The 20,026-nt window shown below is 32.0% G+C and overlaps 1 protein-coding gene across 4 annotated transcripts in view; it reads right to left on the bottom strand.

Moving 5' to 3' along the window:
* LOC127717502 (mesotocin receptor-like) overlaps positions 1-19,542 on the bottom strand; it is a 91,933-nt gene extending 72,391 nt beyond the window's left edge. Inside the window, exons 1-7 of one of the 4 annotated variants that reach the window (XM_052223189.1) lie at positions 19,501-19,542; positions 13,824-14,025; positions 10,088-10,229; positions 7,537-7,859; positions 6,636-6,774; positions 5,717-5,818; positions 3,348-5,100 (exon numbers count right to left, since the gene is read on the bottom strand). In XM_052223189.1, coding sequence (XP_052079149.1) covers positions 4,859-5,100; positions 5,717-5,818; positions 6,636-6,774; positions 7,537-7,859; positions 10,088-10,229; positions 13,824-13,955 — 1,080 coding nt within the window. In that variant the 5' untranslated portion in view covers positions 13,956-14,025; positions 19,501-19,542 and the 3' untranslated portion in view covers positions 3,348-4,858. Of the gene's footprint in view, positions 1-3,347; positions 5,101-5,716; positions 5,819-6,635; positions 6,775-7,536; positions 7,860-10,087; positions 10,230-13,823; positions 14,026-19,500 lie in introns of those variants that run through there. The other 3 variants (XM_052223184.1, XM_052223187.1, XM_052223186.1) reach the window with 3 other exon arrangements.
* Between the last annotated feature and the right edge of the window lie 484 nt (positions 19,543-20,026).

Genomic DNA, 20,026 nt, shown 5'->3' with positions numbered 1-20,026 from the left:
AAATCTTCAATCCTCCTCCTCCTCCTCCTCCTCCTACTTCTCTTCTTCAGCAGCAGCAGCAGCAGGAGATGTGGTATGATTGTCAATGAGACAACTATTCACCATCATCACCAGAAATGGCTTACATAACATTATAACAAAATAAAGAGAATAAGTAATTAATCCAAAGCTGTGAAAACTGCATCGACAATAGTCATACGATACCCTCTTCAACAAGGAGATGTGGTATGATTCCCAAGTAGACAGATATCCACTAGGTATCAAATGAGGAGGATATAAACAGCTAATACCGTATAGAATGCTAAAAAAGGCCTCGGTGAGACTAATTTTTAATTAATTCAATAGAGAAAAACAATATTCTGATTTATGGTAAAAATAAAAAAACAATTTGTATTCTTTGTTTCGGAACATACTATGTCAACGATGTTAAATTCTTAGATAAAATTTCGAATAATGTAGACTTAAATAGATCGAAACAAACATAAAGACATACCAGTTGTCGGCTTTATTGATTGATAGTCTTGCGTTTTATTATTTTTGTTATAAATGGCTAATGTATAATTGTCGTACTGTGACCTATAGCTGTTAACATCCTCGTTCTGTGTTCTGTGGTACACCCTGGTGGATAGTTGTCTCATTAAAAATCACATATTTCTATTTTCGTATTTAACAATTAATTTGACGTCAGTGTCTCATTCTTAATTCTCGTTAATCGTGCTTTGGTATGCTTTGTGATTGACGAAGTGATTATAATTTCAATCTAGTCTCATTGTTTTATTTTTAGAACTGTTTTAATTGCAGGCTTGATTGACGACTAAAAGAAAAACTACATAAAATGTTCTGTCGCTGATCTAGTATGTAAAGACTTCCTTCCAATAGAAAAGTTGCTATTGTCTGTGTTGTGTACTGTTGTTTGTCTTATGGTCGTTTTTCATGTTTTCGCAATGACGTGTTCAGTTTGTTTTTTCGACTTATTAGTTTGAATGTCCATTTGGTCTCTCCGCTTTTCTCTTTGAGAGTTTTTTTTTATCAGTTTGTTTTCGACTTATGAGTTATAATGTCCCTTTGAAATCTTTCGCCTTTCTTTTAAGAGTTTTTTTTTATCAGTTTGTTTTCGACTTATGAGTTTGAATGTCCCTTTGGTATCTTTCGCCTTTCTCTTAAGAGTTTTTCTTTTTATCAGGTTGTCTTTTTGTTTTCGACTTATGAGTTTGAATGTTCCTTTGGTTTCTTTCTCCTTTCTCTTAGGAGTTTTTTTATCAGTTTGTTTTCGACTTATGAGTTTGAATGTCCCTTTGGTATCTTTCGCCTTTCTCTTAAGAGTTTTTTTTTATCAGTTTGTCTTTTTGTTTTCGACTTATGCGTTTAAATGTTCCTTTGGTATCATTCGCCTTTCTCTTAAGAGTTTTTTTTATCAGTTTGTCAGTTTGTTTTCGACTTATGAGTTTGAATTTTTTTTAATTAACAAGCTAATTTTATGGTTATCTGCAAGGAAAAGTACATAATAGATTGTTTCCTCCTTACTTGTTGTAGGTTTTATTTTAATTTATAACTTAAGGTGCATTCCTTTGATTGTTGCTGTCTTAAGTTTACCAATCTGATCAGATAACGCATTTATGCAGTTGTTTTTATCTCCAGTACACCAACCAGATCAGTTAATGCATTTATATTAGTTGTTTTAATCCTCAGTACACCAATCTGATCAGTTAATGCATGTCAGTGGTTGTTTTTATCCTCAGTACACCGCTTTGCTCAGTTAATGCGTTTCGGTGGTTGTTTTTACCCTCAGTGAACCAATCTGATAAGTTATTGCATTTATGTAGTTGTTTTTATCCTCAGTACACCAATCTGATCAGTCAATGTATTTCGTTGGTTGTATTTATCCTAAGTACACCAATCTGATCAGTTAATGCATTTCGTTGGATGTTTTTATCCTAAATACACCAATCTGATATTTTAATGCATTTCGTTGATTGTTTTTATCCTCAGTACACCAATCTGATCAGTTGATGCAAGTCTTTTGTTGTTTTTGTCCTAAGTACACCACTTTGCTCATGTTAGTGCATTTCAGTGGTTGTTCGTATTCTAAGTACACCAGCCTGGTCAGTTAATGCATTTCTTTGTTTGTTTTTGGTCCTAAGTACACTAATCTGGTCAGTTAATGCATTGTGTTGGTTTTTTTAAACAAAGTACACCAATTTTGTCAGTTAGCGCATTTTATTGGTTGTGTTTATCCTAAGTACGACAATCTGATAAGTTACATAATGCCTTTCATGTACTATAATTTCCCCTAATTATAAAAATGTCATAGCATTTGCATTGCATCAATTTAACATAGCATTTTAAAATTTTATATCATTTTTGTTTTATTACCTTTCAGAAAAAAATCAAATTCATTCTATTTTTTTATTTTTCCATTTTTAAAATGAAAAATGTGTTATTTACTTGTTCGCAGTTGTTGTTGTTTGGATTAATCGTTTCTCAAAACATCGAAAACAGCACTAAATAAATTGTATGCGTTAGAAGAGCATTTCTGGATTTACCTTCATCAAGAACGCTCAAAGCCGAATATTTGGAAGCCAAGGATGTATAAGAACTTGAACAGTTTAAGAGCTATATGACTAAAAAAGGACCTAAAATTAGTAGCCAAATCCATCTAAGTTCAATTTTCCCTGAATGAGTTGAAACCTAAGTTTCTTACTAATTTTTAAATTTATAAACGAACAGAATGTTTTTACTCCAGTTAACATGTTGCAGTATACAGTTTATCTTAACCTAATTCTCGTAACCAGACGTTGGCCGTTGTACTCTGTCCTATACATGTACATATTATTGTCTTTTGCTAGTGGATTGAGAGCTGCCTTGTGGCGAATATAGACAATTAGCTGGAAACTTCTTTTTTTTCTAAATGGAACCCCATCACAAGAGCCCCTTTTAAAATGATTTAGATCTAGTTCTTATATATATATATATATATATATATATATATATACAATATTCAGCGTATGTACTTTGAAAGGGGAAAAATACTTAAGTTGCTAAAGTTATTAAATATCAATTATTTACTATTTATAAAATTACTAAACAAACACTGACTTACTGAAATATGAGTGTTCATTTGGTAATACGGTTTAACAGAGTAACACAACAACTAACAGGTCGTCACTTCAAAACAGATCTAAGCCAGTATAAATGTGTTAGAAAATTCAAATGAAGTAATAAGAAACTACAAATCAACAAAAACTCATTAAAAACCTACAATGAAATCAGCGTCAAGTATGTTGGAAGTTCAGTTTCAATTCAACTTTATTATATTACAAACAGTGACAAAACAAGTTATATATTATTAGTGTTGTCAAATTGAACAGTTTTTCCTAACCGGTTACTCGGATAATGTTTCGACCGATTAACCAATTAACCGGTAGTTAAGTTGATGTGTAAAGGCCTCTCATACAGTACTCTACACATGCACTGTTTTATAATACGATAAGTTGAAATATATCCGTAGTCAATATACGGCTTGGCTTTGAGTATTTCTGGTGAAGTTTTAGTTTTGATTATCCAATAATACCACATCTACTACGGTTTTTGTAACAACTTCAGATTTAGGATCTACAAATCTTCTTGATATCGTCGAATTAACAAGGTCTGAAATCGTTCATAGTTTCATTTCCACTGGTGTCTCAGAAAATTCTGTAGAGAGTTGAGATGATTAAGCGTGTTACTCGTACCATCCAGTATACTTTTTTATTTTATTCATATGATTTACATTTCACTATTATTTAGTCTGCATTTCGTTAAAAGTATGACGAAGCACTGGACGAAGGAGGTGGAATATTTACATGTAGGTCTACGCAATGTTTTAAATAAAAAATGAAATAATGATGTAGATCGAAAAATGATTATCTTACAACAGCTCAAAATACATGTATGCTAATTATTTTTACTTTCAATCCTGCCCCGAGCTAATAGACAAGTTGTCTTTGTGCTAATTAATTTTGTAAAATTGTAATATTTTCAAGCTAAACAATACATGCAATAGCAATCAATATACTGGACAATTGATTTGTCAAAAAGAGTACCACAACAGTCATTTTAAAATTGAGCAAAATTTATTAATGATTCCAATACACATTTATATATCAAATCTATTAAAACTGAAAAAAAGATCTCGGTTTTGGTATCCGTTATTCGGTCCTTCCGACGGTTACCCGGTTCAACGGTTAACCGTTGACATGGTTGACATCACTACATATTATGCAATAAATAGTAGAAATCAAGGACTGTTGTCGATTCCATGTTGAGAAATGATCGTAATTTACCTCCACCTAAATTTTCAACTACGCTTTTCCATTTTGACTCCATCACCATGAAGAAAATGTTTGGTAAGGTAACACTACCCATAGATTTGAATAGTAGAAAAAAAAAGATATGGAGTATCCATCCATGACACAAAATCAGTACATGCACAGCAAATAAAACAACAACAAAAAACACACAAAAGCAAAGGAACAGTGCGTTTGGTGTTCTTCATCTCAAAGTCACAGTGAGGCCTAGTATATATATCATGTAGACGACTTGGTGTTAGTTCCCACACTGCATAAATTTCTGCCGTTATAACGAGACAGGTGTGTAAAAAATGAGATTGGACGGTAAATAACGGACTTTCTAGGAAATTAACTATTAACCAGGGGTTTCTTCTCTTTCTTTATCGACAACAAAAACTATACATGTAGAATCATTATATATACTGTACAGTAGTCATGGTAGTGTGTATTGTATTTTGCAATTATGTATTCTCAGATTTTAAGTTAAACACACAAGATATGTAGAGACGAACATAAAAATCACGGAACGGCTAACAGCGTGTTGATGCCTGCTTTCCTGACGTTTTTAAGGTTACAGACGGGTTAAATCTATATGTTCCAAACTCTTTTCTTTTGAAAATTTTCCTATGGAATAACAAGAAAACAAGAGGATTCACGAGGCTATTCAATGGCGCCAAGACGTACAAAAGTTGAAAAATAACTCCAAATTCAATATATTTCCACATCAACAACGATGTACCAACGCACACCGGTGTCCAGCAAACAATGTATGCTGTAAAAGAAAGCATAAATACGTGTATTTTAAAAATGAGTAAAATGTAAAACTCAAAAGATGGTATCACATTTAACAACGGTACACTCGTCGTTAATGCATTGACGTCATAGGTCAACTACAAAATTGTATTTTTAACATCTACAAATGTCTTTGCAATTGGTTTTAAAAAGAGTTTTATTTAACACCTTTCATAACTGTAAACTAAGATAAAATTTGAGATCGATAGAATGCTATCATTCGTATTTTTTTCTGAAATGTTGTGTTTTCTTCTTTATTTTCCTTTGGATTTGACATGTTTGTACATTACTTTTTTCTGGTTTGGTTTTGTTGGTTTGGATGTGTATAGTCTTTTGATTCACGATTTTTTCGTGAATCTTTTTGAAACATCGTTTTCCTAGTTCTTATTACGTATTATGTATCTTGGTTTTGCTTCTAATTGATTATGCAGATATCACCTCAGACGCGTACCCTGTCTACGCAAACGGTCTTGCTCAATTTGGAGTTAATGCGATTCCCTCTGCCTTTTACCATGATTTATATCTTATTAATAGATGTATGGATCTTAACATCGTTAAACTACTGTTTCCACTTATTTAGGTATCTATATACATACCAGTTACGATGATCAGAAGTAATTTAATTGTCCTTATTTTCGCCTGAGCCATTAGAGGTTTTCTTGTACTTTTTTTCTGACCATCATTTTTATGTGTTGAATCTACAGAGAGTATAACAATTAAGTTTTTAAACAATAAGTTTAGACATTATAAGAAGTAAAAGTTTTAATGTATAACAAAATAAGTCATATTTCATTTATCCTTAAGGAACCGACCATTCATCTTTTCGGGGACATGCTTTACTTGATAAATTGTTAGATTTTGATGTTTTTATTTTAGAAGAAACGAGACAAAATAGTTTGTTTCCATTGTAAATTAGGAAAAAAATAAACACGACAATAAGTTTCAAACACAATAAGTTTCAGTTTGAAAGAAAACTGAATATCTTGTATTTTAAGGATTACTAAAGGAAAATGATCTTTTTTACCCTTTAACTAGAATAGTGAATGTGTCATGTTTTGAGTCATTGGATACCTCACTTATGTGGTACTCCTCAAGATTTTAAGAGTCATAGTCTATTGGAAATTGTCGCTGACAAAAAGAATTGTATTAGTAAAGAATTTATTAATAAAAAAAATTATGACGAGGCTCTCTGCACAACCTTGCGATATGGGTTTTGCTTATCGTTAAATGCCCTACGGTGATCTGAGGTTGCTAACATCTTCGTCATTTGGTCTCTGGTGGATAGTTATCTTATTTGCAATCATAGCTCACCTCCTTATTTTTTATTGCAGGTCACCATGATTATATGTTATTTCAATATAATTGAGGTATGCAGTTAACACGTTTTATCGAAGTATTATACGGTCCAGTGTTTTCGTTATATTATATTTTTTAACCTAAGGTTGGTTTAATATGTGTACATACCATATTCAATTATATATATTTTTATTTATTTTCTATTAAGATATTACTTACTTATGCTTCTTCTAGTATTCTCATTTAAAAGTCTATTTCTCTCGCGACGACATATTGTCACAACAATACATATATAGCACGCTCCAATGATAAGTACAGGAAAAATCAGAATGAGGCTGATATCAAACATAAGCATAACCTAGAAACAACAAAGTATCCAGAATGTTCTGTAAGTTATCGTTCACTGATTATACATTGACATATACCAAAAAGGAATGACTTTTAGTTGCTGTGAAAAATGTGAAGGAAATGTCTTGTTTCTTTGTTCATGATGGCATTTTAGAAATATTTTTACTTTAGACAGAGCACTAGGCACATCCCATTTTTATGGGGTGTTTGCTGCTCAATCTTTTGTTTACTCTGCAGTATTTTGGGTTTAATTTTCTTTACCTATCGCTTTTTTTACTGTACTGTCCTTTTTTGCTTTTCACTCCTACAATGTTACTATGGGACAATTGGTGTTTGTCTTTTTAATCGTTAAGTTTAATTCTCGACCAACCCTCATTGTTAATTCGTAGATGAAGTGAAGATTTCAAACAGACTCTGTTGTATACTTTATTTCAAGATAAATTTTATAGATTACACTAACATAGTTGCCAAACTTTGAATTATTAAACGAAACGACTCCATCAAAGCGGAATGTATTTCTCACGAATCATATTCTGTGTTTTGTCATTCGGGCCTCGTTTTCTCACCCTATTGTTTTCTATGTTGTGTTTCGTCGACTGTTTTTTCCTTTACGTCCTCTTTATTCGACTTAAAGTTTTTTATTGTCCCATTTTTAAATTCTTCCATATATAAGCACATATCATGAACCAGGATGTCAGAGTACATAGTAAAAAAGGAAAACATTATTTTGGAATAAATAATGGGTCCATAGCATAAAAAGTACAATCTTTACCTTGGTAAAATTGCCAAAATCGTGTCCACATTTTCCGTTATTGAATCTTACACATGCCATATATGGTATAGAAAGTAATATTGCCAGAATCCAGGTTGTTATTATCAATGATACTCTGTATTTCATACCTTTGCCAGAGGATGATATAGGTTTTAAAATAACATACAAACGATCCAGTGTCAAGGTAATGATAGCAAACGTAGATACATAAATCGGAAACATTTTCACTCCATATAATATAGAGCAAGCGTATCTATCCCAACCGATATGAAATCTAAATACAATAACCTCGGGTAAAAGATAAATTAAACCAACACAAAAATCTGAAACAGGAAAAAACTTAATTGATTACTGAAATGACTACAAAACAGAAAAAAAAATTATCATAATTATTATCCCTATCATTAATGTTATTTTGGTCGCATGTTTCTCAGGAATTAAAAATCAGAGTGTTCTAAACACACTGAAATTTGGTATTAATCAGGCGTTGATTTACTCGTTTGAATTGTTTCACATCATGTCATGTCGAGGCCTTTTATAGCTGACCATACGGTATGGGTTTTGCTTATTGTTAAAAGCGTACGGTGACCAATAGGTGTGTATATTTACATCATCTGATGGATAAGATACGCATTGGCAATCATTATTTTTAAACTGATGAAAGGTATTTCAGAAACAAGTATCGTACTCGCAAAAATCGTTGTCATAGTTACATTTACTTACATATATGTACTTAAAAAAAGAAGTATCAACAGCAGACTTTGAAGTTTACCAACTGTTTTGGTATCAATGGTGTGTTAATTTATGGTTGCATCTTTCATTTGATCTTATATATGGAAACCACCCCCCTCTATAAAAAATAACTTTATTAAACAGATTTGAGTTTTTTAATTCTATTTATATGACAAAGTAATTGAAGTCATTGGATTCAAGAGCGATATACACAAATTAACAAAGTCCTTTGCGTTGCACACTCAATATCATGGGAAAATTAATGAATGAGACAAACCTTTATTAATGAGACATTGTACGGAAAGGACGTTTTCATGCGAACAGCAAATGCTTAAAATATAAAACAAATACAATAACGCTCCTGTCTAATCTCAGGCGGTACAAGGTGCTCGTAAAAGTGTTTAAATGTTTTATTACATTCGCCTGTTTCCTGGAACTAATATCTTTGGGACATATTGACCCTAAGATACTATAACATAATTAGGCAGTCAGTACATTTGCTACACTTTCTCGATCGATGCAGGACTTAAGTTTCACTTCAAAAACAAACAAATTTACTTTTTGGACTCATCATTTTTTCTTCGTAGTCTCATAACAGTCTAATGAAGAAATTGTGTCAAATTCACAATTTGTATTTCTGTATTAAAAAAGGGATTGTCTGACCAGAAGACAAGTATACATTAAAGACAAAAAGACAAAGATTTGAATAGATACTTGTCACCATACAGCCTTCTTTTATAAGCAAAATCATACCGTATAGTAAGTTATAAAAACCCAGGAAGACATAATATGACATAGTTCAAAAGACTAAAGAACGGCCTGGTGTACATGTACATGATGTATGATAACATACACATACAAATACCGTAAACCAACTTATTTTCACGGATGCTTTATTTCGCGTTTAGAACTTTCTAGGCCACTTCGCGGCGATCTTTTTTCGCGATTTTCAAATTTACTTGTTATTTTAGAAAAAGAGAAGATCTAAGGTTTAAACATTCGCGACGATTAATATTTGTGAAAGTTGCGAAAATAAATCGCTCGTGAAAACTAGTTGGTTTACACATTATAGCAGACAGCAAGCAACTACAACCTCTGGATAACGGGCTTGGAACAGGAACATAAATAAAGTAGCGGTGTTAAACGTGTGTTTTAAACTCGCATCTCACCCCTAGCCTGCCTGTGACAGTGGTATAGCAACACGACATTGTAAAACATTGTAAAATTCAGTTGGAAAACATTGGAATCATCAGATCGTTAATAGGAACAACAAACATATCAAATAGAAAACATATAAGAGTACTCACAGTTACTGAAAGCTAAATCAAATATCAAGTTCAACTAATAAATGTTATCCCAGGCCAAAATATCAAGCTGTACACCTCAAAAAGATTCAGTATAGAAACGTCATGAGCAGTGAACATGACCTTATGCAATACCAAAATAGAAATTTCAACAGAAATTAGAACCATTCGTGTTTGTAACTGTATAGCAATACATGTTAAGTTATGCATTTCATTGGTATATTAAAAATAGTTCATTTATACCGCTATAGTACTTTTTTTATGTTATACCATTCTCAAATTGGTCGTTTTTAAATTGGAATAAGTTCCCTCAGACAAAGTTGACCTCAGATGGTTTTGCTATGATTTTTATGTCCCTTTTGGTCATATAGCTCTTCGTGTGTTTCGGTAGATATACATCCTTCAATAGGTTTTCCAATATTTGGGTTGATGAGGGTAAATTAAGAAAAGTGCTTCAGACGCATACAATTTACTAAGTGTTATTTTTTTATACTGATAAATCCTAATTGTGTTACCTGCTATTGCCAAATTTTGTACGAAGAAAGCCATCCTACTGTTCTGTTTCTTGCGGAGAAGTAATATCAGTATAGTTGAGTTAAACACCAAAATTCCGACCAAAATTCCCACTGCTAGCCATTTTGTTACTTCATTGATTGTCTGAAGACGAGTATACAAAAATATAAATATTTACATAAAATGAAACATTGAAACAAAGAGGAAGATATTTATATGATGGAAAACAAGTCTAATCAGATAGTTTCGATCAATGTAATATGCTATTATGTTCTAGGAGCTAGCATTTCCTGTCATGATTTCCTTGATAGAGGGTTGCTGCTTTCAAGAAAGCATTTAAACCGAAAGTTCAAAGTGTTGAAGTTGAAACATTTTACGGACTCCATCAAGAGTTGGTTTACCTTCATGGAATATCTGTTTCACAGATGACGAAATATTTTTTCCAATTGTCGTAACAATAATTCCTGTCATCTTTTCTTCGAATGTGACCTACTAAATTAGACTTATCATCGGGTTTGTACTTACATAAGAAACACGACGGGTGCCACATGTGGTGCAGAATCTCCTTATATTCTTCTGGAGCACCTGAGAGCACCCTTAGTTTTGTTTAAAGGGGTACGTGTTGTCCTTGCTTTTCTTTTAAGTGTTGTTCTATGTGATTTGTAACATTTCAATGTCTGTGTTGTTTCTATTTCAAACATTTCGGAACACATGAGACCAATACCGCAGTAGTAAACCGATTTTGATCTGAAACGGTCGTTTTAATCTGAACAGCTCTTTAAAGACGGATCAATAGATTGTTGAGTAATTTTCAGATTTTCAGTCAATTTTCAGACTTTCCACTGTACGGTTCAGACCAATCGCTTCTAGTCAGTTAAGATCCGTCTAGGATATGTTCAGAGTGAACAGTAGCTTTTATTTACCTGTACACATCAAAATCATACTGAATTGTCTGAAAAGCTACTGAACAATACTGAATTCACCGCAGTGGATAAGTCTGACAATTGACTGAAAGACTGAATATGACATAATTATTTATTTTTCTGACTGTTCAGATGATGTTAAGATCTAAAAGACGAAATTTCATTTACTAGCGCGGATTTATGGTGGGGTTCGTGTTGCTCAGTTTTGAGTTTTCTAAGTTGTATTTTGCATAAGGGTTGTCTTTTAATCGTTTTCATTTTTTGCTATGACATTGACAGTTTGTTTTTTACTGATGAGATTGAATATTCCTTTGTTATCTTTCGCCTCTTTTTAAACCGACATTCTAGATCTATAAGTGCATGTTTAGATATCAATATATGTAATTGTTCATAATTGTTCCTCTAAATATGCCATTTAGCTGTAATTTATTAGAATAAAAGTTGAGTCATTCAATCAATTTCATTTTTAACCATCATTTTCCCCTTGTTAATGAATTAATGGTTTACTTGATTATTGTCCAGAATGGTAAACGCACATAATATACTAAACGATAGAGGCAATAGAACAGATGTACTTAAACAATCTCCTAATTTCACCAATCCACGTAGAAGATACAAATAAAAAACATCGGCATCTAGTAATTTTTGTTACTGTTTTGATTTTGTGCTATAACAACCTAAGTTTCTCTTCTAGTGTGTGACATATCTATCATGTAAATAATGATAGAAACTAAATCTGGATTGTTTAAAAAAAACCTTCCGAAAACTTAGATATGCAGAGTTTCTTTTGAGAGTCAAGTGTTCTATGTTGACAGCTACATTTTTCTACTTTGTATACGATGCTACCATATAGTCTATTAAAAAGAAAATATTCCTTTTAATTGTGCTCTTTCGATTAACCTCGTTATAACTATATCATTTGTAGTTGATTAAATTTCTTTTAGCACAGCTGACCGTTAGGACTACATTTTTGTACACATTATTTGAGACATTATCATCTCTTTCTGTCCGTCGTGTACCTTTCCGTCCCTTCATCCATTTGTCGTTTGACAATTTACATTTTAATCAACACGTCTGAAGCAATCAAGCAAACTAAAACAAAATCTAGGAATAACAGAAATTATACTGAAGATACGTTTTGAATATTTTCCGTTTCGTTCTGATTTGCTGTGTAAACTATGTTACATATTAAGTGGGTTTCTGTTTTTAATAATATCTATTTATTTATTGTGTATGTCTATGATTTGTTTTATATCAATACTACAATGTGAACAACTACATGCCACCGCCCGGCCTTCAACAAGAAGCAACTCGTATCGTATAGAACGATATTGACACAGAAAGACGACTTCAAACTAAAATCTATGACAAACGTGATGATTTCAACTTTCCTATTGTCAACTTCCCATTTCTCAGCAGTAACATACCCTTTGCTCCATCGTATGTCGTTTACATATCTCAGTTAATAGGATACGCTCGTGCTTGTTCACACTATACGGACTTCATTAACAGGGATGTGATCCTAACGCAAAAGCTGCTCCAACAGAGTTGTGAGATTGAATGACTGAAATCGACGCTACATCAGTTGTACGGTCACAATCACGATTTGGTTGACCGATACGATGTGTCGGTGTCTCAAATAACTAGTGACATGTTTTCGCGGTCTCAGATCTTAAGATACCAATATAGTAATCTGATCTGTTATTTAACCGATTGTGTCCTATTCCTAATTGTGACATTTTAATTGAGCACGGCGGGTGATGCATGCAGAGCAGGATATGCTTATCCTGTCGACTCATCCGGTCTTGCTCCTTTTTGAGTTAATGCGATTATCTCAGTTTTTGTTTGTTACACTGATTTGTCACTTCCTAATCGATTTACGAGATTTTAACATCGGAAAACTACTGTCGCTTTAATATGTAATAGCCTAGTTTAAAGGCTCCTTGCTAGGAACAGGCATATAAAGAAAGTAGCAGGGTTAAACCTGTTTGTGAGCCTCAACTTTAACCCCCGTCTATCCTTTAACAGTGATGTAACAGCACATTATAAGAACAAATTGTAAAAGTCAATGGAAAAAAGCTCGACTCATCCGATTGATATTTAGCTTTAGCACAAAAACAACAAAAAGACAAAAGACAAGTACCAATCGATAGAAATCATATTTAGCGGTTTTTTTTCTAATCTATTAATGATCAGGTAGTGACTAAAAATCGAAAAGTCAGATACCATTAACTTAAAATGACGTTCTTTTCTCATAAGCGATAAATGGTATCATTAATATGCACTGCATATATCACATAACGGTTAAGCAATTCCTTAAACGATCTTTAATGTTTGTATAAGTTTCAATTTTAAAATAGAAACTGATAGTATAAGTCCCATGGATTTGATAATTAATACTTTGAGAGTGCCGATATTGGCTTATTCGCACAAAAACTACATCACATAAAGAATGTGTACCTTAGTTGACCACGTGGTTTTTAAACAAATCAGGCAATTAGTTTATCGTTTCTAAAACGACCTCAGTATTATGTATCGAGTTTATTCAGTAAAAATTTTAAACAACATAATCGAAGTAAATATATTTGGATTACATGTCTATATGTTACTCGTGTATTTGAGATTCTACGTGTATTTCTGTCAATGTCCAATAATCTATACACTAGTGTTGTTCAGCAGTACGGTGACCTATAGTTAAATTCTATGTCATTTTGGTCTCTGGTGGAGGGTTGTCTCTTTGGCAATCATAACAAATTTTCATATTTTTAAGTTTTTATTTTTTACTATCATAATTTTTAAGAAAGTCTATACTTACAGAAGGAAAGGACATCTTCTTTCTGGATTCATTTCTCAAATCTGTGTCAAAGATACTATTAACACTCACGTTGGAATAAGGTGCATTCATCGTTGGTATAGAATCGTTAGCTATGTGTGAGTTGTATGCCATTTATCGTGTATTCGAATATCAAGGATATACACATTTTAAAGACTGTATGGAATCAACCTACATTTCTGTTCTGAAAATAAAATTAACATGATCATTTAAATTTTTACTTTAAAACCTAAAACAATGTTGCATTTTACATGTATTACTAGTAACTAAAAATAACATTTGATAAATTTTGTGTGTTCGAAGCGTTTTCTGGATGAACTTTCACCAGAAACGCTTAACTTTAAACATTTGAAAGCCATGAATGTAAAATGTTAGGAGCTATATTATCAAAAGGAACCTTTTATAGCCGACTGTATGGTGTGGGTGTTGTTCTCATTGTTGAAGGCCGTACGGTTGCCTATAATTGCTCACATCCACTTCATTTGAACTTTGGTGGATAGTTGTCTCATTGGCAATCTTACCACATATCTTTATCTTTATACTAAATAGAACTAAATCTGGCCTCACATAAATAGATAAATTTTCACTTACACACGTTAAACCTTAAACAAAAAATTACCAAATACACATAATATTTCAATACATATTTTCAAGTTATCCGAAAATATGCCACAGGGCGAAAACGCAAAATGGCCTTATCCGGTAACCATACATTTCTGTATTGACATAGCAAATAATCAAATCTTCTTTAATAGTTGTTTATGTTAATCAAATACATGAGGATTGAATGATATCAACGTCACCACTGTTTCGGAGTTTGAGACGTGCCATTATCGCCAAATCTTAAAGGACATTGATACAGAACCTTTCTTAACAGACTTCGTTTTTAACGCTTTTCTTTTGTTAACATAATGACTTGAAATTGAGAGGAATTTTCTTTTAACCGGTAGAGCGGTGAGACTCTTGATTCTGAACTGCTATAATAAATCATTTACAAAATGTTAACGTAACTGAAAACTGTAAAATTAAGTACACATTAATAAAAAAAAATGGTCACTAAATTACGAAACAATTGCAATAAGTCATATTGCTGGTTGACATTTATTGTCTTTTTCTTATTGTCATGCAATTTTGTGAAAAGATATTTACAAATTTAATTTCGTCAACTCATTTATCTATAGGGAACCAGCTCGTGAAACGAAAATGGTGACGCAAGTTGCTGTTATTTTTTGATAGCCAACGGCATGCCTGTTAACAATAGTCGAAATGGGTCTTGAGATCTCATAAACATGTTTAACCCGGCCGCATTTTTGCGCCTGTCCCAAGTCAGGAGCCTCTAGCCTTTGTTAGTCTTGTATTATTTTTAATTTTAGTTTCTTGTGTACAATTTGGAGTTTAGTATGGCGTTCATTATCACTGAACTAGTATATATATTTGTTTAGGGGCCAGCTGAAGGACATCTCCGGGTGCGGGAATTTCTCGCTGCATTGAAGACCTGTTGGTGACCTTCTGCTGTTGTCTGTTCTATGGTCGGGTTGTTGTCTCTTTTACACATTCCTCATTTCCATTCTCAATTTTATCTTACTTATCTTTCTAATACCGGTTGCCTAGCTTAGTTTGACACACCTGTGTGTTGAATACCGAAGCTAAACTTCTCTAATAGTCTATTTGACAATTCCGTGACCATTTGATTAGAGATCCATTTTTTTCAGTTGTCTCCCTTTGGTCAGGCATACATTTACATTGCCAATGTACAGCTAGCGGAAATACCTAAATTGTACCTGTGCAGAACATGCGTAATGTGTGTAATGTGTGTAATCTTGAAGTCTTTCAAATCTTTTCATTCACATGAAATCTGTTGTTAAGCAAAACACTTTTGATACCAATGTTATCTTTGATTAAAAATTGTTTAAAACGCCAATATATCACTTTCAACTTATCATGCTTTGTATTGACAGCAGCCGATTTTGTCCGGTATAGAACCAATCAACAATTGACAAAAGGGAAACAGCCAGTGTTAAAAGTGTGTAAAAAATGAAAACAACACGTCAAATCGGCCAAGATGATTGATTGTTGGTTGCTTAATGTTCAGGGGCAAATATTACATGCACGTTCAGGACGAAAACAGCCAAGGGTAGTTGACGTACACGATACTCAAAACAATTCTTTTAATTCCAATCGGAGGATCCGATTGTTTTTGCCGTACCGATAGCTGGACATAGGATTTTAAAACTCTCTGCAAGTCTTACGTTTTTAATTTAGAAAAAAATAAGTGTCTCGAATGGAAAACTATCGTACCACACTCGATACAGTAGTAAAATCTATATTTATCAAATATGATATTCCCTGTAATCAATTCTTAAACGGAATTCGAAGGTATATGATTTGAAAGATGATTGGTTACTTAATCTGTTTTTTGTTTTTCAATATGTTTCAGCACCGATGGGAAATTTGTTAAGTAGAAGAAATTCTCTAATCGCTACATGTATTTGACAAAATATCTTCAATTACGTACTCATAGTGCTAGTATGAAAAAATCAAAACGACTCACATTGTCTTAAAATTTTACATGTAATACATTATCGAAGCGACAACATGATAAAAGTAATCTTTTATATAAAAAGAATGCAACTCAACTGAGACAACTTAAAACAACGTAATCCCTTACGAAATCAAATAAATACGAGATGTATCTATAATAACTATATGTCACAAGTTTACGTGCATGATGCTTCTGCAGTTATTTTATCATGTTTATATAAATCTTCTCCTAAAAAGATGCCTCAAAACATTTAAATTGTCATTTATTCTCATATCACACATTATCATGACATTGTATTAGTGTCGGGAACGGGTTGACAGAATACCGAATAATGGACAAAAAAATAAGAAATAGAGAAAAATGGGCCAAAAATATAAAATTGTGAAAAATAAACCAGCAAAAATAAAGAATAGAGAAAATGACCCCCCCCCCCCCTTTTTACTACCCTCTTGAATATATACAAACAGAAAAGTATACAGTTTCCTTATCAGATGTATCATATAGTGATTATCTGTATGATTTGATCTGACAATGCAATGATTAATAAACATGTTAACGATGAAAATAAGTCGGTCAATTCTTAAACATTTTATGTTCACGTAAAAACTGGTACATTAGGATAGTATGATATGGTACTTATCATATTATCCTTCCTAAAAAGGATTTACTTATGTAGACTGTCATATTTGTTTTTAGTTTATTGTTTTGTACATAAATCAGACCGTTAGTTTTCTCGTTTTAATTGTTTTATATTTGCCATCTCTGGTACTTTAAAAGAAAGCTTACTATTTTGTATGGGTTTTGTTCATTGTTGAAGGCCGTACGATGGCCTATAGTTGTTAACTTCTACGTCATTTTGTCGCTGATGGATAAATTTTTGATTGGCAATCATACCACAGCTTCTTGTTTTTGAGTGACAGGTAAGGGGAGGGTTGAGTTCTCACACACAAGTTTAACACCGCCACATTCTGTATGTGCCTGTCACAAATAAAGTGCCTATTATTCAGTGGTTATTTTTGGTTGCTGCCTGTCATATTTAGCTTTCGCTAATTGCATTGTCATAAATCAGGCGGCTGTTTTTTTTTTTTTTTTTTTTTTTCTTTTTTTTTTAGTTTGAATGGATTCACATTTTGTCAGCTGGAGGCCTTTTATAGCTGACTGTACGGTTTGGACTTTGATCATTGTTGAAAGCAGTAGGATGCAATATAGTTGGTTACATCCGCGTCATTTAGATTTTTATGGATAATTTTCTCATTAGCAATCATACCACCTCTCCTTAGTTTTATATTGGTCAAACAGTCAGTTTTCTGAAGAGATATTTATTGTCGAAAGGCGCATCGATCTGATGCAGAAAAATTGATATCATTTATATTATTCCTAATTCCAATTTCATCTGTTCTTTTTAATTAAATATTGGATTGAATTAACTAACAATACTTCATTGCTCAAAATGAAGAGGACTTGATGATAAAATTATAATGATTTTGCGGTTTTTCGATTTTTTTTTATTTGTTTTTTTTTTCATTTCTTTGGTGTTTTGTTTAATTTAGTTCATTTTCAGTGTTTTTTTCATCTTTCGTTGTGTCATTTTAGTTTTGTTCCTATTCTTATTTCTTTTTTCCATGCATTTGTGATCTTTTTTCATATATAATGCTTTTTTTTCTATTTTTCATGTTTATTATTATGCTTTTTGCATTTGTTTATATATTTCTATATAAATTCTTATCATTAATATGCATCAAACATTTGCTACTGGTCGTTAAACAAGTAAAAATTGACGAATCGTCTCTCAGTATTTTTTTGCCAACTTTCACGAGCGCATGTACCCGAATGTAGGTAATATTCAGAATTTATAGCACTCCGTTATTGTATTCAAAAGGTAGAAAAATATGATTTTAGTTTAACAAATGTAAAATTTATTATGTTGCTAATTATAATATCATGATCACACTGCATTGTAGTTTACTGCCTTCTTATGTATTGTATGATATTTTGTTGTTGTTGTAAAATATGCCTCCCTTATGCAGTCTTCTGTGGACTGGTTTTGCATATGAGGAAAAGAAAGATAAAACAAATCGGTATCTTAAAAAATATGTCTTGAAAAAAAACATATACCTGTAGGATTATTATATAATATATGAAAAATATAAGATTACAGAATTTCACATTATGGTTATTATGATTTAGATTCAGCATTTACTAAAGTTTTACATCATTTCAAGGTATTTCAAACACAAAATAGATGCTTGGCCTTTGTTTTATTCTGTACATTAATAATTTGTTTTCAAAATATAATTATTTCTTATTATGATACATTATTAGACCAAACTATTACTTACATTTAATTTATTAGACCAAACTATTACTTACATTTAATTTATTAAATCATTCTATTACTTACATTTAATTTGTTAGACCACACTATTACTTACATTTAATTTATTAGATCAATCTATTACTTACATTTAATTTATTAGACCAAACTATTACTTATTAATCTATTAATAATCAACTTTCGCATTTGGGAGGTTGATTGTTAGACCAAGTAATACTAAATTATGTGTATTGCTATCAATTAGTTCACTGTGTCATTATTTCTCCCCATATAATATAATAGTCATTAAACATGTTCAATGTGACATTTGCATAAACTACGATGATAAATATTGATAACCCAAACAAAGAATAAGTTTATTCAGAGAGTCTAAGAGTGAACATGGATCGTTTAACAGTTTCGTGCTTTATAAACAACATCACCGTAAAGTTTAATTTTCAAACAATTTTTCAACGCTAAAAAATACAGCAAATCATAAAATCGTCAAAATAGATACTGTGATAATTGCGTTTATAAGAAACAACCAAACTAACCTGAAGAACAAAAATTCGTTTTAATATCAATCTGCACTATTATAGATTTTGTATAAATATTTGTATTTCATCTGCATTGTAAATATTTTTTTAAATTTAAATATAAACATGAGCAAAATGAAGCGTATTGTTATGGTCGAACTCGATGCACTCTTCTGAGTTGACCTTCGTCAGGAATGCAAAGAACCAAAAACATTGGAGCGAAAGAAATGAAAAAATTATCATCGATTCACATATTTTAACAATTACCTTATGATATTATGGTTGTACTTCCAAAGTATCCCAGATAATACGGAATGTTAAGAGTATAAGTACTTCTTGTCAGATATAATTGAAAAATACCGGAGTCAAGTGCGTGTAGAGAGATACTTGTGTTATAAATCAATTCACTTCCTTTTTTTTTTGTAGCAAGTAATTTAAGTAAAATGTAGCATTGAAAATAGAATAATAGAGTATTATTTATGTTTTAGTCTGTGTGCTAGGCAGTTTCATAAATTGTATGTGTTTGACGTTAAAAAGAGGCGGCAGATACCAGAGGGAGGAAGGGAGAACCAACACTCGTTAGTCGAAAACGAAAACCGACGAAATGATAGACAAAAATCTACAAAACACTACTTAAAAAGCTAAAGACGATTGCATTCAAAATATAGAAATCCCATTTGTAATTCTACGTACATATGTTATGGCATGGAAGGTTTACATCTCCAGCAAGACTTATTTCAATGTTCCAAACCTACTTCTCTTGATAAAAAATACATAAAACTTAATTATAAAG

Source organism: Mytilus californianus, unplaced genomic scaffold, assembly GCF_021869535.1.
Source record: "Mytilus californianus isolate M0D057914Y unplaced genomic scaffold, xbMytCali1.0.p SCAF_10, whole genome shotgun sequence".
NCBI lineage: Eukaryota > Metazoa > Mollusca > Bivalvia > Mytilida > Mytilidae > Mytilus > Mytilus californianus.
Note: the sequence above shows the minus strand (reverse complement) of the source record. Positions and strands in the feature narration are given on the sequence as shown.